At 32.9% G+C, this 27818-nt stretch overlaps 1 protein-coding gene and 1 non-coding gene across 2 annotated transcripts; both read left to right on the top strand.

Annotated features, from left to right (window-relative positions):
* Positions 1-273: 273 nt before the first annotated feature.
* Positions 274-27818, top strand: LOC130676179 (von Hippel-Lindau tumor suppressor homolog). The gene is made up of 3 exons (XM_057482216.1): positions 274-546; positions 26951-27326; positions 27549-27818. Exons 2-3 carry the CDS (start codon positions 27109-27111, stop codon positions 27814-27816), a joined length of 486 nt encoding a protein of 161 aa, XP_057338199.1. The 5' UTR covers positions 274-546; positions 26951-27108; the 3' UTR covers positions 27817-27818.
* On the top strand, positions 969-1060 carry Trnay-gua (transfer RNA tyrosine (anticodon GUA)). The gene is given in 2 exon segments: positions 969-1005; positions 1025-1060. It is a non-coding gene; the product is annotated as a tRNA-Tyr (tRNA).

Genomic DNA, 27818 nt, shown 5'->3' on the forward strand with positions numbered 1-27818 from the left:
TGTCTGCTAACTTCAGGATCGTTTACAGGATCATGTGTCTGAGGTGTGTCTGGGCATCTCTGCTATGGGTCAATCGGTATTTCGTGTTTTTTTTCTGACTACTGATTCTTACTTTAATTATTTTTTTCTAGTCTAAACTATAAAAGTTTTCAAAAAGAATGCGCGGGTGCATTTGAACGTGTCAGCAAAAGTGGCGCCATTTCAAAAAAATTCGAAAGTAGTATTCGAGCGCGTCGCAAGATGTCCGATCGGTTCAGTTTCAGTGACCGGACCCAGAAGTGTGTTAGTTAAAAATTACAATAAACGTGTTGTTCCAATGTGCCGTGTTTGATGTTTTGATTTTCCAGTGATATCATAAATAAATGTTCTGTCAAAGTGTGACACAAATATTACGATAAAATACCGCGATCGCGAGTTCTTTATTTGTATTTAAACAATAATCTTGTCAGACACTAAAGATTTATTGTTTGTGACACATAACAAATTTGTTGTCATGAAGAAACTGAGGAAATTACATTAATTTGCAAGAGTAATCAGATGTTTCCGGTGAGTTTATTCAATATCTAAATATTAATACCCACAATAAAATTCATCGTCATTTCTAGCCTACATACATTTTATTTTAAATCACTTTGTTCTATCTAGGTTATAATTCCCTCCATTTATGATATTCATCGTCCCTACTGCTAATGTTTATTGTACATAAAAAAAATATTTATCTTCCTGCTTATTTTTTCTGCGTGACTTCATATAATATTTTCATAACTGTCGTATCTATTTTTACAGATAAATTTTTATTATCACAAAAATAGATTCGGACATCAGAAAACATAAAAAAATTATCTTTCGCTTTACTTTAATATTTATGTAGTTGTTTATTATCACGTTTGTTTTTCTCTAAAAATAGACGATAATTATAGAGATTAAAAATATGACATGTATGAAAAAAAATACTCCAATATCAATTCCCTTCGATAGCTCAGTTGGTAGAGCGGTGGACTGTAGTTGGTTGTTGACATGAGTAATCCATAGGTCGCTGGTTCAAATCCGGCTCGAAGGAATTTTTTTTTTTTTTTTTTTTTATTCCCAACAAACATGAAAAATTAAACCATTAGCTTTGGTATCAAAGCAGCGGAAATTATCTAATAAATAGGGATAATTAATGGCCTGGATTATTAGTATCTAGTAATTCGGGCTCTGATCAAATGTGTAAATTATTTGGAATGAAGTAAATGCGTATTGTGATATTCAAATACCCCATTAGATACTAATTACACAGAAGTGAAAATGCGATGTATGATACTGGAGCTATCTGTTGAAAATGTTTAACATCGGCAGGTGGGTGGGGCTAGAGGGTGTTCATATAGATGGGAATCATGTATCCCGAAGGGAAATTGCCAATCGTGCGACAAGTGCTTCCATTATCTTCGCTATCACTGTTATTAGCATTTAATGATAAACAAATGAACAGGCTATACGATATGAGTCTTCTCGCTTATGGATATTCTCCCACACTCTCCCCATATCTCTCTCTCTCTCTCTCTCCTCTACACTAATCTATTTGTGCGAAATATATTACTACATATATATTTACAGTTTGTCAGGTAAATAATTATTTTATAGCAGCACATACTGGCGTATTCAGTTTGTTATAAAAACAGCAAATATTCGATCAGAGATTAAAATATTAAAAAGTAAAGTAAATAATAAAAAAAAAAAAAGGATATTTTTGTTCGTCAGGATTCATAGCCGTAAAATTTATTTTATTTTGTGTCGTCTGTGTTAATAGAAAACACGAGATGAAAAATAAATAAACGCGTTTATTTATAAATTAAATGGGTATAAAAAATATAGGGGATTTAAAAAAGTATATCCGTCTCATAGCTCGTGTATTTTTTATGGAGCAAATGATAAAAAAGTAACGAATAAAATATTGAAGTGAAATAAAATAATATATTGAATAATTTAGGTTGATAAATATGTGTTTTGTTGTGCACTGAAAAGGTGTATGTATGTGTATAAAAAAACACGAGTTATTTTTCATATCCATATGTCGGTCTTTGAAAATTCTCACCTGCAACCCCTGTCACATGCATGCTGCTCCGTTAGTACTCTCGGCACTGCTATGTGTTTTCGTGTAATAATTTTCATGGGTTGCTCGCGTGTAGCGTGACATATTGTTTCACAAACTTGTTTTGCGTGAATTGTTGGCGTTCTTGAAATAATCACTGACAAATGCATGCTAACGATAATTAATAAATAAAACTGTAGAGTTGTTGTAAAAATTAACATAAATGTAATTGACGGGAATTTAAAGTGGTCTTTTTATATAATGTCTTGTATGTGTATGTACACAATACACTTATATGTTTATGTATATATCACATGTGTGCATGAGTATTAGGTATAAGAGGGTTAGGTGTTGGTAGCATAGCTGGGGAATGAAGCAATGCTGTGAAAATCGAAACTGAATGGGGCTTCTTAGGTGTTTCATTCTGTAGCAAGGGACTGCGAGGACGATGAGAACGAGGATGAAGACGAGAACGAGAACGAGAACGAGGACGACGACTGGAACCCAAGCAGTTTGAAATTGGACTTTACGATAAGCCCCGCGTCACCCTCGTAATATCGCCGAGAGCTTACTGGTACGATAAAGGGTGTGGGTGAGCTCTGGTATAAGTGTAAAGGAGGTTGTGGAGAGAGCCTTGGGTCTTGGAATAAGGCACTTGGCTATTCTCGAGTAAATTCCACCATCCGTGGTAAACGGCATAACGTTAAATCCATGAGTTGAATCCCTGCACGTACGTTTCTATGCTTTCCACAGTCAAAGGGGTGTCTATGCACCAGATATGTCTGTATGCATGCGTGTGTGTGTCTATTATGTGCAACACTAGATCCACTAGAAGAACCTGTTAGAGAAATTTTCAACTAAGAACGTTTTGGAGAAGCCACATTAATTCACTTGTTCCTGACAAGTTTCCCTCAATAATACACCCCAATTGAAATTGATTTTGCAGACAAAATGCTGTTATAAACTCGAATTACGCCAATGATGTGTATTATATGTGTAGGGTGCACTCAATCTAATAAATGATTTCGATAAAAAAAATTTAAGGCGTGAAAGGGGTAAAAACACTCGAGAAGAAAAGTTGAGACGGAGAAGTTGAAAGAAAAAAGTAATCTGAGCTTTCACGGTCGAGCTAGAAAGAGCTTTTGCACACTTTCTACACTCTTTGTTTTTTCTTTGCTATCCTTTTTCTAATATCTGTGTGTGTGTGTGCGGTTTTTTTGCTATTTCTTCTAGTGTGGCTACAAGATTTACGATCATGCCGCTTACAGTGTTGAAAGATATTATTTACCTCGAGATCCAAAGTCACATTCGGGTGAGTCGTAAATGAATTATAGGCGTCGTGTATGTCTGATGTGTTATACTGTTGTGCAAACGGAAATCCGTAGTTTGGCGTAAACTCGTGAGCCAAAATAATATAAGGAATAAGTTTGAGGAGCTTGATATCGGCTATAAAACCGATAATGTTGTCAAATTTTAAATAAAGTGGGTTATTAGTTAAAGTATACACTGTTATTTATTCTCAGATTACTGCTCCGTTAGTTCCAATGTAATATTGAATTGTCGAATGATAAATATTGGACATTGTATGGGACTTTGATATATGTAATCTAAAATACAATTCGTGTTTTCTCATCTATATGTATGTATGTAGATGTAAACATACTCCTGTTCACATTTTACTTTTTTCCGTTTTCTATCTGCACTCGTGTTCAATCCTTCTGTAATAAAGAAATATTGCAAAGAGAAAACGCAAATATTCTTCTATTTTTCTTTTTCTTTTTTTTTTATATATTATTTTCAGCCGAGGGCTGAGCGAACGCTATCACGGATCGTAATTGCCAATTCCGGAAGCGATTTTTTTTTATTTCTACCATATGCTTTTTCTTCTTACTCACAAAGTGCCCTTTGCGTGGTCCGAAATGAGGACGCTCACGCAACCGTCTATTTAAGTTTACTATTATTTATTTTTCATACATTTTTTTTACACTTTTTAAACTATGTTTAATCAGATCTAGTTGTTTATAACACACGTTATCCAATAGCCACTCTTTAAATACTAAAACATTTAATAATTTATTTTCAAATTCAATTATAAGTAAAAAATTATTTTATTTCGTGTTACTCATAAAATATTACAGTAAATTACACATATTATTAGGCTAGTAAAAAAAAAAAAGTATTTCAACAAGCACAAGTGTCCAAAGTAAATATCAATAAAAGTCGATCCGTATGTTTCTGAGAACAATATAACGCCGACTCCAAGTGTTGCTTACCCACCAGTAACATTTTTTACGAAAACATTTCTTCTTTACTCTTTGAGCTTTCATTTTCTTCATCTTCTTCTTCTTTCATTTCATTCTATTCCATTCCCACCGACACCGACTATCAGCCGCTGTTGTGTTTTCTGTTCGGTTTCTCGGTGGATGTAGACGTTCTTCGTTACCTTTTCATCTTATCCTTTTTATACAAGAATCCAGTAGCAAACAAATATCCCTTCGGTTTTCAATATTGATTCTCGCCGACACCTTCCGCCGTCCTCGGTCGTCCCAGTTTTCCCCGTCCTCGTCCTCGTCGACGACACGTCTATAAGCCAATGTATACAATTCGATGTGTTGCCTTATTCTCTTTCATCGGCAACCCTTGCAATTTATATGTATACATATACAGAATTTTTTCTTTGTTTCCTCCTCTCACCAGGAGTTTTTCATCAGCTTTTTTCCTTCTGTATATTGCAATGACGTCTATATCGCGGTCTGTGTACGATTACCCGCAGGAAACAATGGCGTCACAACCACCAAGCGTATCCCGTTCTGTCTTGTTGCAAAGAGAACCTGCTGGATAAAGACAGAAAGAGACTTGAGGACAAAAGCCCTATTTCTGGGCACCCTCCTTATCCTGAAGCTCATCTTGTCCTATCTTACGTTTCCCTTCGAAAAACGATTTCTATTCTTTGAACGCACTGTTGTGTATATCAAGACTTTGGATAATCGGAAAAACTCTTGAGCTCAATAGTAAAAAAAGAGTCGAAAAAAAAATTAAGTATCGAAATAACTCGAAAAAGATTCGTGTTTTATCATTGTTTTTTGTGACCATTATTGTTTGAAAATATAAAGCCGTGTGTTTTTATTGAAGTCGTTGCTAAAAGTCGAAACAGTCTTATCTACTTTTCAAGTTTTTTTTTTTATATTTACCTCTTAATTGCGCTATGTATTACCGAGTAAGTATGTAATAAAGTTGTATCAACTCATAAATAACATTAGATTACATTGCGAGGCAGTATTGTGAATATATAAGAAAAGCCTCATTTAAAAAGATTTATTGTTGTATGAATTATTTGTTCATTTTCTGTGCGATAAATACTGCCAGTGAATAAACGGGTATTTGTCGTAAGTTAAAGCGAGTATAAATAAAATAAATATAAATATAAGGTTGAAAAGTCAAAGTACAAAATAAGGATGAAGGCAAAGTCTGTTGGGGCTTTGCTGGATTATTGCAACAAGAGTTCCCCGGGGCTATAGTAAACGTTGACGTCGCAATCTTGGCTGTCTGACAGTAGTATATATACCAGAGGCACCAAGTACCAACTCAGGTTGTACTGGGGTCTCGTTATTGGAAGATACGAGCTCACAATTAAAAGTTAATGATCCTTGCTGGCGTTTGCCATTCAGACAGATAAAAGTGCCCTCGACACCTCTAATACTCTTCATCCTTATAATTTTATTATAAAAATTAAACCTGGCTTTTAATATCTTCCTCCTTCTCTCATATTGTTCATAACCCCCAGTACCCAGAGACTCAACAATTGCAACTATTAAATTATCCACTTAAATCTCACTTTCTTCCAATTTATTATCTGCTAATTCAAAAGGAACTCGAAAAGCCTTTACTTTATCTATCCATCTATCTATCTGTCTATCTATTTATCTATCTGTCTTCGCTTACTCAACTCTCTGTATTATATAATTCAAAAGTTAAGTTATTAACTTTGTTTTAAAAGATTTTATTTCTCAAAAGTTTATAATCCATAGGGACAATTAACTATTTATTATATTATCTCCTTTAATTATATTTGTATTGCCAAGATAAACTTTAAGTTCGAACTTAACAACTTTAATTTACATGCTAAATTTATCTCACGGTAATAGTTATTGTCATATTTGTAGTAAAGTTACAGACGTAAATACAGTTATTGCAGCAAAGTAATTAGTATAAATTAAAAAATTATTGATTGATTTTATTTTAAAAATAGATACCGTTGGAAATTCTTAAGTCGATTAATTTAGAATCGGAAAATTGCATTCAGTTTCCTGTTCAGATACTTTAATGCTTCCGATGCTCTCCATTTCTATTACTTTCTCATTTCCTTCCTCTTTCTTCTTGAGTAATCTTTTATATTATATAGATATAGATATATACATAGATAATATTATACGGGGTCTTTGGTCGTCGGCTGTGATCTATAAAATATAAGAAAAGTATATTCGGAAGAGGCAAGTCACCGAGGACGTTTAATTCGTAAATCCTGGTTTCCGAGTTGTAAGGAAGAAAGGGGTAGAGGAAAAAGATTGTACTGAGGACTTTGCAATGGCAAATTCGTACTAAAGCATCATAAAACTCAATGATTGTAGTTGCGTTTTACCCCACACTATTCGTTTTTTTTTTGGCTTTAGCTTTTTATTTAAACTCTTTTTATTTTTTGTCTTGCGCTTGACTCCTGACGCTGTCTCTTGTTCATACTTCTCTTCTCGTGTTTCCTCATTCTTCGTTGCTCACACTTATTTGCATTTTATTGCCATTTTATGCGCTCAACGTATTTTTCCATTCTTTCTCTTTACTACTCGTAACGAGCCGGAAGGCTACTCGAATTTAACAAATCCCCCTCTGTATAAATGACAGGAACAAAAAAAAAAAAAATAAATACGAGTGGTATGAAATATAATTATATATAATTTTAAAAACATTTAGTTTAATTGTTTTTCAAGTTCACTTACGCTTTTCATACATCGGTCACTTTTTTTTGCTAAATATTAGGGTGGGTTGAAAAAAAACTTTTTTTTTGTTTTTCTTAGCATGGGGGTAGAATTTGTACCTTATAAAAAAAAAATTTTTCAAGAAAAAAAAAATTTTTTACTCAACATTTTGAGGTGGCCCACTCGTTTTTTAAATAAATAATTTATTAAACGGGTTCCAACGAAAAAAATTTTTTTTTGTCCAAAATCGTGGAAAACATCTAATAATTGTCGAATGTGATTTTTTTTTACTTCACTTTAATTTTAATTCAAAAGAAAATGCTTTTCATTTTTGAATTTCTTACTTAAATTACAAAAATAATAAGAAAAAAATTTTTTCAACTCCTGACTTTCATTTAGCTTTCAAGGGGACACCCTACAGATTCTAGAACACCATGTAATTTTTTTCGTTGGGACTACCCCGTTTGATCAATTATTTATTTTAAAAACGATTGGGCCACCTCAAAATGTTGAGTAAAAAAATTTTTTTTTTTATAAGGTACAAATTCTACTCCCATGCTAAGAAAAACAAAAAAAAAAGTTTTTTTTCAACCCACCCTACTAAATATTCATTTTTAAAAAAAATTAATTTCCTATATGCGTTCGGAAAACACAAAGTAACTTTTGAAATAGTATATTGTACAACTAGTGCGGTAAGTTGTCGATTGCCCACGAGAGCAAAGTTGAGCGCACGAACGAAGTGAGTGCGCTCATTTGCTCGAGTGGGTAATCGGCAACACCGCACGAATTGAACATACATTTTTTTATTATTAATGCGATATGAGTACTATTTTAGTGCTCGCTGTTTTGTTCCCCAAGTAGCTGTTTGCTCATTCAACTGTTACCGCGACATTTTTGTGGGTTATACGATAATCTGCATATGGCAAGTAAATTTGAGTGCGACAAGTTTACTTGTCGCACTCAAATTTACTTGTCGCACGCAGATAATCGTATAACGCACAAAAATGTCGTGGAAACAGTTGAATGGGCAAACAGCTATTTGGCGAACAAAAGAGCGTGCGCCAAGATAGCACTTATATCGCATGAATGATAAAAAATAATTATTACAACATATGTTTCAATTATTCTGTAAAAAGTTGAGTTATTGCAGCTGGAATATGGTTAAAAAATCAGACAACCGAAAAAATACGTTTAATAATAAAATTGTTGTATGGTTGAAAAAATAAACAGATTCATAAAAAAGTTTCATTAAATTTATATTAAAAAAAGGTTTTTGTCAATCGAACCGAACATAATTTTAATCTAAATTCAATAAAATAAAAATACCGAAAATTTAATAAATATTAATAAAAAATTTAGGTTAATTTAAAATTTATATTTATACTTATCGACGTTCACATTTGGCGCACCGGAAAATAAATCGACAAAACTATCGGAAATTTTTGCATTAAAATATTCGAATCACCTAAATGGCTTCCTCTCTATAGACAAGATATATAATACGTATATATAGGACATTTGAAAACCGAGAATAAACTACAAGACCGGAATCGATAGACCGTAGTAAGACGTACAAATTGCCGGTATTTTGTACATCTTTCCTGCTACTATTTCCTACATCACGTATTATTCTTTTTACATTTTTTACTTATTCCAGCTAAAAATTTTACCTCAATCATGTTTCCCTTATTTTCGTTTTTTAACAACTAAAATATATTTCATGCCTTCACTTCTATATATAATAATTTACACTTTCGTTTACTGTTCTCTTTTCTCCTTGCCGCCGTTTTTTATTAATTTTTTTCAGTACCATAACGGCACAAAGCGAGCTACAATAAGAGAGATATTAAAGTTAATATAATAACTGTAGAAAAAAAATAAAATATAAAGGAAATGAAAGTAAAGAGTATTCTGTAAGCATATGATATAAAAAAAAGCTTCTGCTGAGTGAGAGTAAGAGTAAAAATATCATAGCAGAAGCTAAAATTTTTTCTTTTTTTTTTTATACGTGTGAAGTCTAACTCTGAGCCGTAATATCGATGCTGTGTAAACGAAAATATAAGTGGGGTTTTCTTCGAGGCGCAGGATTTTCTGCCAATGGACAGATTTAATGAAAAAAATAATATCAAATGTAAAAGTCAAAGTGGGCTGAGAAATGTGAAAAAATATGTTACCCTTCTTCAGAAGCTTCTCACTTTTTTTTATTTTTCCGCCCGCACATGTATACACTTTTCTATTTCGTTTTGTTTTTCTTCCTCAAGGCAGTAAATATGCCAGCCACGTTTTCGCTGCTACAGAAGCATACGCTTTTGTTTCGCCACTTCAATTTTTCCTACCTATTTTGCATTATTCTTTTTCTCATTCCACTAGTTTTTTTTATTATTTACTTTTTTTTTTGTTTCAACAAAACTAAATAAAAAACATGACTGTGTGGTTTGTTGTCGCGCAAACTCATGCCAGGAAAATTCGATACGATTCGTGCAAGTTGAATAAGTTTTGCGGATTCGGTTGATTTTATCCATTTTTTTTTCCAATTCAAGATTTTTTTCCTCACAGTTTTGCCTGTTTTTATTTATCGCATATTCCTTTTCATTTAAATTATTTTTTCGTTATTGCGCGCGGTTATCGAAAAAATAATTGTTGAGCTTTGAAGTAGACGATCCCGAGTTTTCATTCGTTGCCTCATCATGAATTTTAGCAGTAATGAGCAAGCTCTTCTGATCGACTATTGCATTATGAACGGCTGACGCTGCAAGAATCTTTGCTGAAGAATACGGAGGGTGAAAAAAAGCGCCAACAAAAATTTAGAATAAGAATAGGGTTTTAAAAAAATGAAAAACCGAAAGAAATGGAAATAAAAAAAAAAGCACAAGAGTAGATTGAGAAAGTTTATTGCATCGTTCAATGCACATCTCGAGAGTCTATTCTTCGTAAAATTTATCGATTTGAAATATTTATTTCCGTCACACCCTGATATATCTATATACATGTATATATATTTATCATTGGTGATTTAACTCAACTCGATGGACATAAAATATCTATCAACATTTCTTACACTGACATTCTGATATTATTTTATTTTTTTCTATAATATCCGTAAATAAATTGGCTCGAGTCAATAGAAAAATAAAGTAATCCACCTTCAAAGTATTATTTAAATCAGTTGATCAAACGATAAATATCTTTTGATAGGCGCATTGTTTTTTAAAATAAATACTCATCGAAAATATTTCATTCAGTTCGTTTGATTTTTATCTATTCATGTCTATTTTTTTTAAATTTATTTCTTTGCTCAAAAGTTCATCTCCACGCTAGTGAAAATTCTCAGGTGAATATATTGCTCCCCAAGAACAATATAATCCAAATAAAAGGTATTTGAGTTGTGTGGACATTAAGCGTAAAAAGAGCGAAATACTTCCCCTAAAGCATCCTCAATAAATACATCAATTTTACCCTCGATTGTCGTCACCCCGAGGCTAACATAACACACACATACACACACATGGACACACAGAGAAATAATTCCCGTGTGAATGCGTGTATACGCACTCGATCACTCCAATAAATCATACCTTGTTCTCTGACCTCACACTACCTCTCATGACATACCAAACACCCTCAGTGAATATTAAATTAATTGCTATTTCTACTCACTGGTGCCTCGTGCAATTTATATCCAACACTCACCAAATGAACCTTCCTTTTTCATTTCTCTCATTCAGGTTCATACCAGAAACCTATACCCCATATATATATATATTAATCGATTGGATATCAATCGAAATGAAAATTGAAATCTGCTGACTTTTCTCGTCGGCTTGTAAATGTCATCGCTGTCACAGTTTTAAATTTAAAACCGAATTCAGCTATTTTAACGAAACATCAATGACGTCATTGGATTACCCAAAAGTGTCCGTCAACTTTTCTCGTTACATCGAGGTTGGTCTAATTTCGTATTTTATTTTTGTAAAAACCTTTTCAGGGATGATTGATATTGACGCTATCCAGTTTATTAATTCATCATATATCCATAATTGATAACCTTTTAATGAATTAATATGATTTCATCGAATTTCAGTCATTACATATCCGCTAATTATGCAAATATAATACTTATTAGTCAATTAAATAATTGATACTCCCATTATAATGCATATGATGTAATTACCGAGCTATCATAATTAATTAATCGGATTTAAAAGAAAAATATGAGGAGTGCAGTAGACAGGGGCATCAGTTTCAAAATTAGTTAGACGTTGTATTGGATTGTAATATTCAAAGTTGTTTGACTCAAGTATTAAACAAACTGTATTTCGCGTAACTGTGAGGTACTTTATCGAGTCTATGCATAGAGTACAGTATGCAGGTGCTATTCATCAATATCTATGCTCGACAAACAACAATCCACTGATCGGTATGCTCGTAAGCCATTTGCAAATTGCATTCGATGTTGACGTTGAAACAAAGCCGCTATTGTTTTGCATAATTTTTTTTTTTTATTTTCACTTTATTTATCATACTGACAGGATTAATATTTAACTTTTTTTTTGATCAATGGATTAGCTTTCTACTCTGCTGATGCTAACTCGGATGCTATTATTTATATGAAATATCCCATAGGTACTTTTGTGCGAGCTGGATGCCATAAATCTCATTAAAATATTACACACAATGTTGATAGTGTGCAGTATCCTTTGAAAATGGTAATTAGTATCTGTCTATTAAACAAACAAAATAACAAAAATATTCCGCGTTATAATTCGATAATGCTTTTGTTTTGTTGTCGCTGGATGGTGATGATAATTAACTGGAGAGTGGGTAAACTAGGATACGCTCTGTTTATCCCCGGGAAATGAATCCATATATATATTTTTTTTCCGGCAGTATTACATCGTGTATGCTGTGTAATTAAAAAAAAAAAGTAATAATAATAATAATAAATAATTAAACCAACAAAGCCACAAAATTTTATATATTCTGTGCGGAAAATATTGCGCGGTAGGAAATAATAAACAAGAAAAAAATATTTTTCCCGATATTTCGTCCAGGTTGTACAGAGAATAATTTAAAACCTCACCCTAAAATACATTTTTATTTTATTTATCCCCATCCCAGTATTATATTCATTCTTTTTGGTTGCATTGTATTGGGGAAAACTTGTCGGTGGCAAATTAGCACGTTTGCGTCACCAGGAACATGGGAATGTTGACTAGACCAGAGGGCGAGGGTGAGGGCAAGGGTGAGGGCGAGGGCGAGGTTGAGAGTTGAGAGGGTTTCAAACTACTACCCCATCCAGGCTTCCAACCAACGAACCATCCTCTCACAGAAGCTCTCACCCTTTACTCTTCTGGTGCTCGGAACTCCCGCGCGGATGTCGTCGATGCTTCGTTATGTGAGCCAGCTTTGTTATTAGCCTGTTCACCCATTCCTTGTCGTCTCGACTTCGCTCTACCCAAAGAAATAAAACGAGTAACTGGTATCGACAGCTACTCTTTTGCCCAGTGCTCTTTTGCGTCTACTTTTTTATCCTCTGCTCTCTGCTACTGAAATTGCACTACGTGTTCTTATACTACATATATCCTATACCCTGTATGGACAAAAAAGTTATACTTTGTAACCCCAAGGAACATTCATTATTTATTTATTTATTTATTTATTTATTTATTTATCAGTTTGAGAGTTTGAGTCAACAACTGGCTTCTACCTGCATTCAATTGCATACGTTATTGCTAAAAAAAACTCCACGAAAATAATAATATAGTAGATAAATTTTCACAGCAAAATAAATTTAAAAACAGAATTATCTGCACTTAACTTTAATACCGTAGTAAATTATTTGTTAATTAAAAAAAATTATTATTTTCGTTTATTCATTTAAAGTATCCGGTTTTAAAATATTATTTTCTGTAATAGTAGGTTTGAAGTTGTTAAAAATATGTTATTTTACCGAGAATATATATATTCAATTATTAACAATTTCTCTCGGCGATAAAATAAATGCTTTTAAAACCACAAAATTACCTATTAAATAAATTGCGCCATTAAAAACATTACTCATTATTCAAAATTCATATAAATATATGTATATAAATTTAAATTAAATTTATTTCCTGATACACTATTTTAATAACTCATTCTGAAATCATCAAGCGTAATTTATTCTTTATGTAATTACGACAAAGTTGCCAGTCTTTAATTAGCATTAACCCTTTAACGTTAATTAAATTTTCACTTTGATGTAATCCCAGAACATAACCTGTGGAAAAGTAAATGTTAATACCTAATTTTTTTTTTTTTAATATTGTGTACACCTACGCTAAGTAATAAAGTACCCAGATTTAAGTCTACGTAAAGCAATTAGACTTCAATTATTGGCTAATCTTGGATAATCCATTTAGGGCACGGGACGCTTCAAGTCGTGATAGAGAGATGAGATTGTCTGAGCACTTTAATCGAGGCAGCTCAATACTACGGTTATTCCTACAAGCTTAAAGGACATTAATTTAACAAACGATAATTCTATAACCATTTATGCTCAATATATACCCTTATATTATAACAATCTGGCGTCTATACTGGGCTCTACCATCTATACCATCCAATACAGACTGCAGGGCGATGTAAAATTTTGTAAAGTGTGTATATGTAAACTCGGAAACGCTGTATAGATCAATTAAAATTAATTGAGTTACGGCAGTGTGGGTTTGGTGGCTCACCACAGAGATGTGTCCTATTTCCTCTACATACTGTACTGAGAAGAGACCAGTATGCTTGCCACACTAGACAACCACTGTCACCATTACCATCATTGTGGTACCCAGTGTACAAACAAGAGTACACCAATCTACAGTCTAGTATCTAGGGTCGGTGTCTAGAGTCTAGAGTCGATATACTCGTCAAAAGTTATATAAAAGAGGTTGGACAACAAGTTGATAGTAGTACTATCAGCTCTATGTCAAAACTAATATGTACATATGTATGATAAAGCTGTGGAAGTAAACCTACCGCAGGATAAACTCCGATAAAACTATTACATTTCCATCTCCCGTTGCTATTCAAATTGATTTATAAATTTTCATTCATGTCAATCATGAGTAATTAGTGATAGTAATTACCAGTAGATTACTCATCATAAATTGAAAGTTATGCAGTGTTGATGAAATAAATTAACATTTATTCGTTTTGCCTGTGCTACACGGAAAGAAAATTATGGAAACCATCCCTGTAATATCATAAAATTTTTTTTTTGCACAATAGTGTAGAAATTTCCCGAAATTTAAATTTTCTTGAATGTTTTGTGCTGACAAAAAATTCTTATTAAAAATTTTAATGTTTTTTTGACAAATACGATTTTTTTTTTCAATGTTTGAATTTTTGTTTTTATGTTTAATAATATTTCTGTGTATTGTAGAAGTGATTACCGCACTTCTTTAAATTAATTTTTTCATGATAATATGGGAACCATTCCCATAATATTATGGAAATGGTTCCTATAATTTATGGGAATGGTTCCTATAATTTATGGGAATGGTTCCTATAAATTATAGGAACCATTCCAATAAATTATAGGAATGATTACCATAATATTATAGAAAGTATTCCTATAAATTATAGGAATCATTCCTATAGTGTTATGGGTATCATTACCATAATTATAGGAACTATTCCTATAATTAGGGGAATCATTCCTATAATTATAGGAACCGCTCCCATAATTTATGGTCGTAATTCCTATGATGGTATAGGAAAAAATTTTACAAAATTATGGGAACCGCTGCCATAATTTTCTTTCCGTGTAGAAATAAAAAAAAAAGTATCAGTATAATTTTACAAAGTCCTCAAAATAAATCATTAAAATTTAACCATTACTCTTGTAAATTGGTTTTAATTCATCTTATAATTATGTTTGGGTTTGACATATTTAAAATGTAAATTCGAGGTATGAGTAATATTTGTTATTCCACAGAATTATCAGTGGGTTACAACAAGTGGGACAGTGATGGATACTCTGGTCTTTATGATAATTTTCGTTGTTTTTTTTTTGTTATTTATGTTTTTACGGAAGAGGGTGGATTTTGTAGAGGTGAATTTTAGTTAAGGGAGCTTATTTTCCAGAGGTGAATTATTAGATCCATTTAATTACGTTGGAAATCTCTAGAGTCACCAAAGTGTTGGGTTTGTGTGTAGAGTATACGAAAACCGCACACTAGCCACTGGGGTGGTGTGTCTCGCTATTGACGACGGCGACGACGAGAATGTCATTAGCGGTGATGTTTGTGTACAGAGAGCTCGGAGATTGCGCGTTTACCCGTTTACCTGTATACATTTATTCTATACACCTCATTTTCCTAAAATGCCCTTACACCTAAGGTTTAATTGAAGATGTTAATTAACAACGTTTTTGCATAATTGCTGTCAAAGTAATTGATTGTCTATTATTCTATATGTAATATAAACAAACAAACAGACTGATTTTTATACTGCATCATTATTGGTTGACCGAAATCGTTTTGTTTGTTTTGATTTCAAAATTGTTGATTGATAAAATATTGAAAAGTTTTAATTAAAAAAATTTTTTATTTTTTTTTATTTCGTTTTCTATTTATTTTACATTCATTCAATTTGTATTTGCACGGTAAAAGTTATTCACATATTTCGATAAAACAAACAATTGAGGTAAATGAAAATCAAAATTAAATTCCAGCCAAATTGTATGAATAGTCTGCTCTCAACAATCATATATGCGAAAGAATTTTACTGATCGGAACTAAATTTATTTACCAGTTTAATTTTCAAAATATTTATTTAATATAATTTCACATTAATTATTATCATCAGTAAACAATTATTATAAAAACATAATTGTTTATTTTCTGCTATCGAGAGTTTATGGAAGAACTTTTGAAATACGAAAAAAAATGAAGGTAAAAAAAAATTGTTTAATGCTCAGTAAAAACTCGTAGCCAAAGATAAAGTTTTGTGAAAAAATTAAAGGAAAAATGAACAGCGCAGTTAGTCCATGTAATTACCAGAAACCGGAACATGCCTTTTGTTTTAAATAATCCCCTTTCTCACGGAGTCACATTACACGAAAAGTTGTAGCTGCACTGCTCGGCGCCGGGACTGGAATACGCATCAAGCAGAACTAAACGCAGAAAAGTTGCCTCGAGGCTTGTAGCCAGGATCGAGATCCCAGCGAGACAAAATGAAGACGTAGAAGAAACAGGACGGCAAGACGGAACAAGAACAAGACTTAGAAGAAGATGAGGGAATAGATGGGACAAGAGTTTTGAACCAAGTTGAAGAGAGTCAGAGTCAACTAGTGTGATGGGGTGTACTATTAACCAGAGCATTCTATGGCTTTGTTGTGGATTAACTTGGAATCCTTCCTCTTATTCGTTGGTCTTACCTTTCTCCATCTGTAGAATCTGTAGTATATTCGTGTAGCCCACAATGTCCAACATCTAGCCCGAGGCTCTTTGACTACTATGCGACGACTATTTCTTTGTCCTACTTGCTGTCTGTCTCTCTGTTTACTTGTGTGCATGTTCGGTCTCTCCTTCCCCTGCTCTCGAGAAGTTCCTTTATACGTTTGTACGAATGTCTGAGAAGGGTCGTCGTTTTGCTGGGCAAGCGACTTTAACTTGACGGACAGACGTGTGTACACACACGACTGTCTGGTTGCTAACAGAAACACGTCAGATCTGTTGGCTCAAATGTTGCTCACGTGAGTGGAATTATTTCACGAGATTTCATTTTCTCTACAAGGTTATTTTGAGGCGCGAAACACTTGAAGTTGTTTCAAGTCATTATTAAAGCTCATTAATCACTGAGATTGGATGCATTTGGGTGTATGTGAGAGTATTATAAATAATGTTTAGTTTCTATTTGACAACACTGTCAGCTTGCTGTTTAATATCTCGGTTGGGGGTGTGTACACAGAGAGTCGACAAAGGTGCACTGAAAACGAGAGTGAGAGAGCTCGAAGAGGATAATATCATGTTATAAAAGTTTGTCCTGTCTGTTCATGTTCACTTGAACGACTATAATCCCCTTTTAAACTCAAGTAAGGCAGCAAGCAGAGTAGGAAACGTTTGCTGGTTGAGGCGGAAGCTAAGTTCACAGACCAATTAGAGAACATAAAGTGTGAGACGAAGTGTAAGTTAGAACTAACGACGAGCGAACAGAAAACTTTTTCGCAAGTCCATCAACGAGGATCTCTAGTTGATACGTGCTGATTTAAAAGCTGTCTATATACATCTCGCTGCTCTGCTTTTATATCCGATAGTTTTTCTTATCTTTTTTTTATGCTTAGCAACACATTCAGACTGGGAAGTAAAAACTAAACTTCTAATGCAGAGCATTCTTTGCAGCACAAAAAATATAACAAGTTTTTAGTCAAAACTTTGTCTCGTGCTGCAAAGTTTACTGATCAGTCTTAGGGCTTATATTCAGAGCTTTATTAGTTGGAGCTCGAGCTCGGGTCTGTTATTCTTGCGATCGATAGTTATTTCGTTTTCAGTGAGACTTCTTTTGTGTTCTGTATTTTTTTTTCCTTTTTATCGCGGGATGAAATGTCGTTAGATGTATCTGACACGATATAGAGGTATATCGAGGTAATTTTCTGGAGTCTGCAGTGTCTCTGTTAGACGGAAGCAGAAGACCACCTGGAGCGAGACCGGATGAGTCTTGTAGAGCAGAGGGATGAGTTTGACAGACGGCCAAGCACTGAAGGTATAGTCCTAGGGCGACACAACCGAGACATAACACGGATGTATAAACGTATCGTCGTAGTCGTCGTCGTCAGGAACCGACGGTAATTCTCCTTGAGGCCACCCACTGTGTGCGCTTAGATCACTTGATTCGAGTCAACAGTTTCGATCAAGACAAGATGAGCTCGATATTATACAATATTATTTCAAAGGCTTTAGAAATACTCAATATTATAACTACATTGATTAATTCTCGGCGCAATATTGCTTCAGATTTACATACTAACTAAAGCTACTCAGCTTCAAAGAATTTGGAAAATTTATCAAAATAACTTTGTATTAAATTCATAACTTTGATCAATCAGGATTATATATATATTTTTTAAATTATATTATCCTCTTTTTCGTTGCATAACTCTTTTCCTTCCAATCTCAACTGGCTTCTTTTAAAATTTAATTAATTTTATACGACTTCGTTTTATTTCCTGCTGATATATAAATTTTTTTTTTCTCGGCGCACGAAAAGTTTAAAAATTATGAAGTATATAATATTAATTAATATTAGATGAATTTGTTGTGTAAACATGAAATGCATAAACTTTTCGAACAAACAATAGCAAAACTAAACTACTAAATAAACAGTAGTAAACATAATCAAAATCAGAATTTGACTTCGAAAAGCACTTTAGCCCAAGTTTTAATTAATAATTTATCTCGATCTGCCATATACAAATATTCTCAAACAGAATTTCCAATCGTCAACTCGAACCAAGAAAATTGATTCACTCCCTGTCTCTCTCTATCTATTTCCGACTGAAATACAGACCCGACTTTGAAATATATATATAATTTTATATACAAAACACAAAGAGTAGATCTTGATTGAGCGATAGGAATAAATCTCAAAGCGTTGTTGAGCAGCTCTGAATAATTCATGTATTTGTCTCGTGACAAAAGTCCATCTCGCTAACAGGCTGGCATTTGTCTAGTTGGAGTAACTGACCAATAGACGTCCAGCCCTTCCTTTAATCCTAACCGACTTACATTTCCTTCTTCAGATTTAGTTACTATCAGCATTAAATCCGAAACTTTATATACTTATATAGATATATATACATTTGAAATGCAACTTATTCCTTGAAAGCTGATTTTGAGCGAGTTGAGCTGTCATTAACGTGAGTCAAAGCAGCGCGGCCATGTAGTTTAATTTGGCAAAGCGAGTGTACTGATGACAACTTTACTATCGTAACCGCAGCATCTTTGAGTAAAGTATATATCGAAGATACCTGAAGCGTTATATAATCAAAAGCTTAATCAGTCTTTACTGCTGGCTGGCATCAGTAAGTCCCGAAGCAAAATGCATACTGTGTTTCCTCATCATTAACCATCATCTACATTTAAACTCATGCTACTTACCTTTCCGGATACCAGTCGCAAGCAATAAACTAACTTTGATGATATTATAAAGCACTGGTATTCTATTTTGGTTGCAAATATTCACCCTCTTCATCTAACTGTTCTCTGGCTCTAAGTCCAGAGACGGGTAAAGGAGACGGACAAGAAAAAGCTAATAGCATGCAAATACTGCGCCACATGCATAGAGCTCCACTAATACCACCCTTACACATATATATGTGAAGATGTATGTGTAGGAAGATAGTCTTGTGCTTCTCTTTTAGTCTAGTAAAGCTGCTTCTCCAACTTACTGTCTTCCTCTGCATTAGTCTGTCGATTTGGAAGCACTGTTGCGACGCGTTACGAGATGCAATCATCTCTTTTTGCCTCTAGCATACTTGGACACCCTCATTTCTTCTCTTCACTCTACTCACAACAGCTGCAAAAGGTGTATCTATTCGTGTGTACTGAAGAAATGCAAGGCTTTCTCTCTAGGGAATGCTCGCTATTGTTTCTATTCAGTTGCCAAGTGCTCCAAGTATTTTCCAATTTTCTGATGCACTTTTACTCTTTTTCCGGACAGCTTATTTTTTTACGTACTCTAGTCACCTGATTCACGTTTTATCGAATATCTTGATACTCTGAGATCTTAAAATTCCTGAGATTCAGAGCAAAACTTTTTCGCCGGACTCTTGAATGAGCCATTAAATTTTAAATAATCTATCATCAGGAAAGAACTAATTGTTAAAAGTAACTAAGAAGGATATTAAAATATAAAGAATTTATAATGTGTAAGTAATTAAAATAATTACTAAAATTTTCTTTGTTTTTAGTTCTTTGTTGTCTGATGGATTTTTCTTAGCTAAGTGTATTTAATGAAGCTGAGAACCCCAGGGATAAGTCAGACTTCGGATGTCCTCAAGTAGGTTTTAAGATTACTACGTACTCTAGTGCTCGTTCATTTTTTTTTATTCTCGCTGAGAATGAACGAGACTCATGCAATATAAATGTCGTTAATGGTTGTCCTGATGGTTCTGCTTAAAAGTGTAATTTTTTTTTTCAACGGTTTTTGTTTCTTGTTTCTTTTATTTTTTCAGTATTCTCACTCTCGCATTACTAAGTAGAGTCTTTTTAGTTGAAAGAGTGAATAAATACCCGCGGGGTACGAGGCTGCTAGATAGTTATGTGAATAAGTATAGCAGCCGAGTAGATGAGGAGAGGATATAATGGTTGGATGGTTGGGTAAGAGTGAACCACTCGTGTCTGGAAGGATGTTAATTCATTCAGGTGTACTTACTAGTTCTGTATATACATATTTATATTTTTCGAGTTATGTGCTACATACTTCTTTGTGCTCTCATCTCATATATATGTACAGGTATAGCCTTGTTGCCAAGAACACGCCACGATTTTATGCGGTATATTTTGGTGATATATATATATATATGTATATATTTGCTAACATACATATGTACATTAGTTATGTCGAGTTTTGCGAGATGTATGAGTGTTGACACCTACTCTTCTAACTGTTCAAGAGAGTTGGAAGTAAATTTCCACTGGTATGATGCACATACTTTTGCATATGGATAGCGGTACATGTTGACGACATCAAATCTACGCAAGTTAATTCGTTTTTAGTGACGCCGAGTAATAAACTTGTGTATACGCGTGTAGAGAAAATATTTTTCACTTAATAAGAACTTTATTAAAGCTTGAAAATAAAAAAAAATTTGTTATTCAACAGAAATTAATATTCAGTTTGAATTAAGTATTATCTGAATTATTAACAGTACTCAAGACCAAATAAACAATAGTTTTTAAGAAAGAGATAATGATTATTTATTAAAATACGAAATAATTAAAAATTATAAGCTTCTTACAAGACCATCAGAAATTAGTTGCAAATCTTCAATGGACTTACAATTAAATAACGACGTAAAAGCCTTGACCTCGAGCTCTTACTGGCGTATTTGTTAATTAGAAACTACTCCAAAGGTTGGTCATCTCTAATTCTTGTCTCCCTAGAAGGTCCGTCATTTTAAGATTACTCTCTAAACATGAATTAGTGAAATAAGGAAATATTCACTAATTCAGAGTGCAAATCGTACCACTAATTACACAAAGTGGTACGATTGACACTTTGAATTAGTGAATACTCACTCATTCCACTAATTCATATTTATAGAGTAAATATTTAAAACTGACCAAAATCAATTGCGGTAAATAATGTCAGAAATGTATCGATTGAAACTAAAAATGAATAATTAATAAAGTTATTAAATTACCATGTAATTATTTACAGATACATAAACCATCAGGTTACAACAAACTAATCATAGGAAAGATGACCTGAGGTAGGAAAAGGAAAAGTTTTGAACCTTTGGGACTGAAGTTTCAAACTAACCGTCATGATAGTTACGTCGCAGTAGATTATAGGTGCATCGTCCAACTATTTGGATACTGAATTTACACATTTACAAAATATCAATTTTTTAAATCTTAAAACACAAATTTCTCAAACTGTGATATTTTTCATGATAACCAGAGGGTTTAAAAAATAAAAAAATTTTAATATGCTTCATGTTTTTTTTTTGTTTTTTTTTATGTTTTAGGCCAAAATATTTTTTATATATATATCACAGATCGAACAATATGATTTCTTTTATTTATTTCGATTTCAAAATTGATTTTTGTTATACCAAATTTTATTTTTTTCGATTTTTTGGGAATTTTTGCCATTTATTTAAAATTTTAGAGATGTCTGAGCCATGGATGTTCGAGAATTATATGTGACAGATAAACATACATGAAAATAATTATTTATTTAGCCCTATAAATTTTTTTTCATCACAACACTAAGAATTTTTTTGCTTTTTTGCAATTTTTTGGGGTTTTTTGAAATTTACTCAGACTTTAAATGGCTAATGTTTTAAATAAACTTCAGGTTAGTATGTGGAGGACCGAAATACATAAAAATCATGCTTAATTAGGGTTTAAAAATTTATAAATTTAAAAAACGGTCGATTTTTGTGTATTTTTGAGGTTTTTTAAAGTTTTCTAAAAATCTGAGGGTGTACGGGTTAAACGGGCCTCGGATTCGGATTCAGCGGGTCAAAATACATGGGAATAAATCGGTCCCGTCAAAAGTACAGAGAACTTATTTTTTTTTGTGTGCCGGTGTAATTAAAGAGTCATGTCCCAAAAATATGACAAAATTTGAATTCGTATATTTCCGCGAGACTTGTGGCTGGTCTTCCGCGAATTTACTAATTATGGGATTAAATGATGACATGTCACTATGTTCAATATTGACAGCTAATTTATTTACCCAAACATCTAGTGACTGTAATTTTTTTTTATTATACAGACTCAAATTCAAATTATTTTTGATCTCTGTCAATTTTATCCATTCGTTATTTTCGATATTGACCCAGTTGTTGTAAATATTTAAATTGAAGTTGTGTTTATATTATTTTCTGATAACTATGTATTTATTTTTGATAACGGGAAAAGATTTGAATCGCATGGCGAAAAAGATTGAATCGTAATAATGGGAGCGAATAAAACGAGGATGCAAGAATAAAGAACAAGAAAATATAAAAGTATAATTCAACCAACGGAAATGAGAAATATAATCAAGAATGGACCATGACTACAATGATTGTAAACACGATAGCCAATTTCGTTAAAAATAATATTTCTCGACAGTTCTTCAATTACTGAAGTTATTAAAAGATATCAAACAAAACTGTGAAGAAACAATCTTCATATATATTTATATATAAATAACAGTGAATTAAATTTCTCTTCAATTTATTTACATTGAGGCAAATTGATAGCATACTAGATACAAACGACAATTGATCAAAGTAACAATGACTTTAAGTCATGTTTTATATAACCAAGAATATTATTCGTTAAGAAACACGTTATTTAACCTCGATTAACTTGTTCTATTGTGATTTGTGTGTCGGATAAATATATGTGCTCCTAAACAAGTTTCTCGGTAAGTTTCATTAAAATGGAACCCATGAAAATTTGTTCGATAACTTTAATGAATAAAGTTGTTGCATTGTAATTTTATATGTATATTTATATATATATATATATATATATATATTTACACCGTGTACTTTGTATTAAAATGAAAGGAGAAAAAAGTATAATCGGATTTTCTTGAAAAAAGAAATCAGTATAATTGTGAACAAGGTTTTATTTATTAATTTTATTTTTTTTCGTCTAAAGTTTTTTTTAACGTCGCGTCTTGTACTTGCGTCCATAAAAATTCTCCTGGAAAATCCAATTAGCGGAGCGATAATTGAAACTGAGCAGCATGAACACGATGGAGTGAGAAGCCACATTATGATGATTACGGATGTTCTCTTATTTCCTTACACTTAAAAACTTGAAAAAACAAAAGTTTGTCTATTAATTATCAGACTATTAAATTTATTTCTTGTTCTGATTCTCGTAACCCGATTAAAGTTTTTATTGTCATTAGTTGAATAATAAAATTATCAACAGTAATTGGATTTTAATATCTTTATTTACGATTAAAGTGGCATGTATTCGTGCAGGTAAATAGTAAGTGTCTTTTAAATGAATCACCAGAAAGTAGACGAGAAAATGGTTACGTGTGCAGTTGGCGTATAATTCGTTTCCTCGTAATACGCCCACCACTGAAACGAAGATACTCGGTAGACCCGTGATTACAGCACGAATTACAGTACAACGCTCTACTCTACAGTTCATCCGAGCTTAAGGTGAGAGCGTCAGAAGGTGTTGGATGACTCCTTTGCTAATCTACACGATTTAACACCACTGTTTCTTAGAAACTAATGTAATACCATCGATTTTTCTGAAGCTAAATAACAACAACAATAAAAAAACTGAAGAAAATGAATTTATGTAGCCAATATCATTTTTTGTGGCTTTCAACCATAATATCACTTTACTTTTGTCCTATTTCGAACAAATTTATGGACATTTTGCTAAAATTCTGAAAAATTTTTTTTTTTTTGTGGGGCAGAGCGACCCCCCTTCAAAAAGTGATAAAAAAATTTTTTTTTTCGTTTTTTTTTTTTTTTTTAATTGTTTTCATCATTAAGAATGTATTTCTTTCTCTTGACAACTATTTTTGGTTTTATATTACTCGAAAAAAATTTTTTAAAGCGTAAAAAATCGTTCACTCTCGATTACCTTAATTACTAATTGTTATTTAATAAAAAAAAAAATCAATTCTATAATTTTACTTTATTTCAAAAATTTATCAACTAAAAAAAAAAATTTAATTTTTATAAATTTTTAGTGACCAAATTTGCCTCTTACATAGAGAAACGGCCGAAAAATATGAAAAAATAATTTTTTCGGAAGTTTCGGCTGGTCCATTTTGCCCCAGGTGTTATGCGTAGGGCTAGAAATGTGGAATTATAATAATTTTTTTTTAATTTGACGATAAAAATATGAAAAAATCACTTTTTCAAAATTTTGGGCTTGTCCATTTTGCCCCAAATGTCATGCGTAGGGGTAAAAATGCGCAAACATATCGGATTTATAGTAATTAGTCGAAAAAAAAAAATTTGTTTTTTGGTCAAAATTTCAGGGGGGCCGCTCTGCCCCACCCTCCTCTACTTATTTTTTAATTTTGTCTTTACACAGAAGATAAATTTTGGAATCACTTTCCTGTCATAGAAATTGTTACTTTTGATCATACCCATACGAAAAAAATATATATCCGGGTATATCTGGGCAAATCTGCATATATGAGACATATATTTATATATATGTTGCACATATGCGACATATTCCAGATTTGCCCGGATATATATTTTTTTTCATATGGGTAAGGTTCACTTTTCCATAGGATAGAGTTACCGTTTTTGGCAGCTTTAGGGCCAGTTTTGATCGGTTGAAATTTGGTTAAAAACGGAGGAGTGGCCGAATTGGAAACTTTCCACCCTGCCTGGGAAAATTTTCAAAATTAGGTTTCTTTTAGACTTGACGATAGAAATATGACAATGGCTGTCATCAATACATTATTTTGTAAAATATTCTGTACAAAGTATCGGTGAAAAGTTGAATTTATATAACCGTCTTGATGATAACTATTTCTATATAATTCCCGGCGTGTATAAGTTTAATTTTAAAAAGTTAAAATTGACAAAGTTTGAATTGATAAAAGTTTCGATTTTTCAGTTCATTTCAGCAAATTCAATTTTCAGAAGTTTTTTACCTCGGTTATCTATAATTATATGGAAACGTTTCCATTGTTGATACAAGAATGACATATTTATAATACATACAATTAATTTCCACCCGTTTTCACCCCGATTTTCGGAGGAAAGGAGAGAAACCACTCGTTTTTATGCCTCGTTCGAAAAAAAAATTTTTTTTAAAAATGCCGACACCATAAATTAACCAAAATTCGCTGATTTTCGAGTTACTTAATAGAAAATCATGGGTATGGTTCTCACAAAATCTAGTTTTAATTATTAAAAAGTTGTTTCTGTTTAGATGATTCTAAAACAAATTAGTGATTCATGAGACAAATATACACGCGCTTTAATTACAGTTGTATATGAAAACGACAAAAGACAGCAGGGTGGATTTGATATTATTCCGAATAGCTTTTGTTCGTTCCACCGCCACCACAATGATGAAATACCTTATCCGCTTTGCTATTAGCTGTTTGCCATTTTGCCTCTCTAGCTTTTCCACATTTTCTTGCTCGCTCATTCATTCCCGTATGATATCTGTCCGTTTCATTCACTCACACCAGGGTAGCATGATACTCTAATATAACCAGCCCCACCAGTTGGTCTTTATCCGTATATTTGAGTGTAATTTTAGTAATGAAAACCTCCAGCGCGAGAAATACAACAAGCTAAACTAAACTTTTACCGGAAACTACAGCGCAAAACCGCGACTGCACGATTATTGCAATCGCACCCCGTCACCACTAACACTCTGTGTGCCGGATAGCTGTGCACACTATCCATTTCATGAGAGAGGCTTTTAAAAATTCACTGTGTGAGCCTTGATACACAACACGCCAAAGTTTCTGTAATCATTGCACGAGAGGGTAAACATTTCCCATTTTTTCTTTTTATTTACTCCCATTTTTTCAAACGCTTGTAAGTTTTATTCGATAGCAAATGGGAAAAATTTTTTTTTCAATGCACGCACTGCTGAATATTCACGTAAATGTTTTTTTAAATCAAGCCAAATATTATTAGTTAATTATTTTTCGTTTCGCTGTAAATAATAATTACATTATTTGGCCACTGTTTTGCCTGAGGTAATTTAGCCCCGCGTATTTATTGTTAACTCTCATGGGACGTCTTTTCACAACAGAGCAGAGTAGACGAGCAGGAAATGAGAAACAGAAAAATATGAAGCACAAATAAAAGTAAAGTAAAGGAGATTTATGCTTTACAAAAGTCCCTGTGGGCGTCCTCACAAAATGACATAACGAAATAATGAAAAAAAAAAAAAAAAATCATATGAATAAAAATAATAAAAAAAAAATGTAATGGAGTTTTACCGTTTTTCCAACTGTTCTCCTTTCTATAAGCCGATGAAAGCTCAGCTTTCAATATTGCTGCCTCTCTCTCCCTCTCTAAATGTTGGCATTTTTTTTTTTTTCAATTCGTTGCACCCGGAAGGGCACGCATTTTGCGCAGATATAACACAAAACGCTGTTGAAAATAAAACGATTGCACTTTAGCTTGGATCAAAACACATAAAACTTTTATTTATATTTATATTTATTATTTTATTCTTTCAATATGTTTCAGGCAACTGCTTCTTCGTGTATTTATTCATATCTACGTGATTTATTCCGATCGGCGTATTTATAAATTCTCTAATGTCAACAGAACCCGTGTCTTTTTTTTCCGCCCGCACAAGAACAAAAGTAAAATAAATATCATATATATTAAGTCAATAACTTTAAATGGGTACAAATGAGCCCCAGGTGTTGAGATCTATTGAAGATCGTCACAAAGCGTTTGTAAGGTTTGTAAATACAACCCAATATCCCATTGAAGTGTTATGGATTAATTACAACGGACAGGCAGTGCGTTACAGTATCCTACAGGCATCTGGTACACTAGACATTAATACATTTGCTACGCATCCATGGATATTTGTCGAGTACGAAACCAAAGACAGGTAAAATATATATTAAACTAATCCATCTCCATATATTTATGTAATTTGATGTTTTATCATAAAACCAGACATAATTTTCCTTTTACAATAAAATAAAATAATTTATATTTCCCACAACAAATCAATTTGATGACTGTAATAAATGTAATGTCTTATTTTTTTCTGCCATAAAATACCGCACAGAACATTGATATGTTTTTTTTTCTCAACGTTTTTTTTCAGATTTATAGCTGAGGGTAAGGACGTTTTCTTCCCGCAGCCTTGGTTCACTCGGTACCTAGGTATGTCACGAGATCAGCTGCCTGAGCACATTCCAAGGGTTGAAGTTCGTATCACGCTACCCATCTATTCGCTACGCGATATTTCCCTCAGAGCGATAAAACGACTTTTGCGTCACGACTTGCACGCTTTTAGTCTGGATATACCCAAGAGTTTGCAGCGAGAGTTGGCTTCAATGCTACCCAGGAAAGGTGTTTCTGGAGATCCCTGACA

Source organism: Microplitis mediator, chromosome 10 (assembly GCF_029852145.1).
Source record: "Microplitis mediator isolate UGA2020A chromosome 10, iyMicMedi2.1, whole genome shotgun sequence".
Taxonomy (NCBI): domain Eukaryota; kingdom Metazoa; phylum Arthropoda; class Insecta; order Hymenoptera; family Braconidae; genus Microplitis; species Microplitis mediator.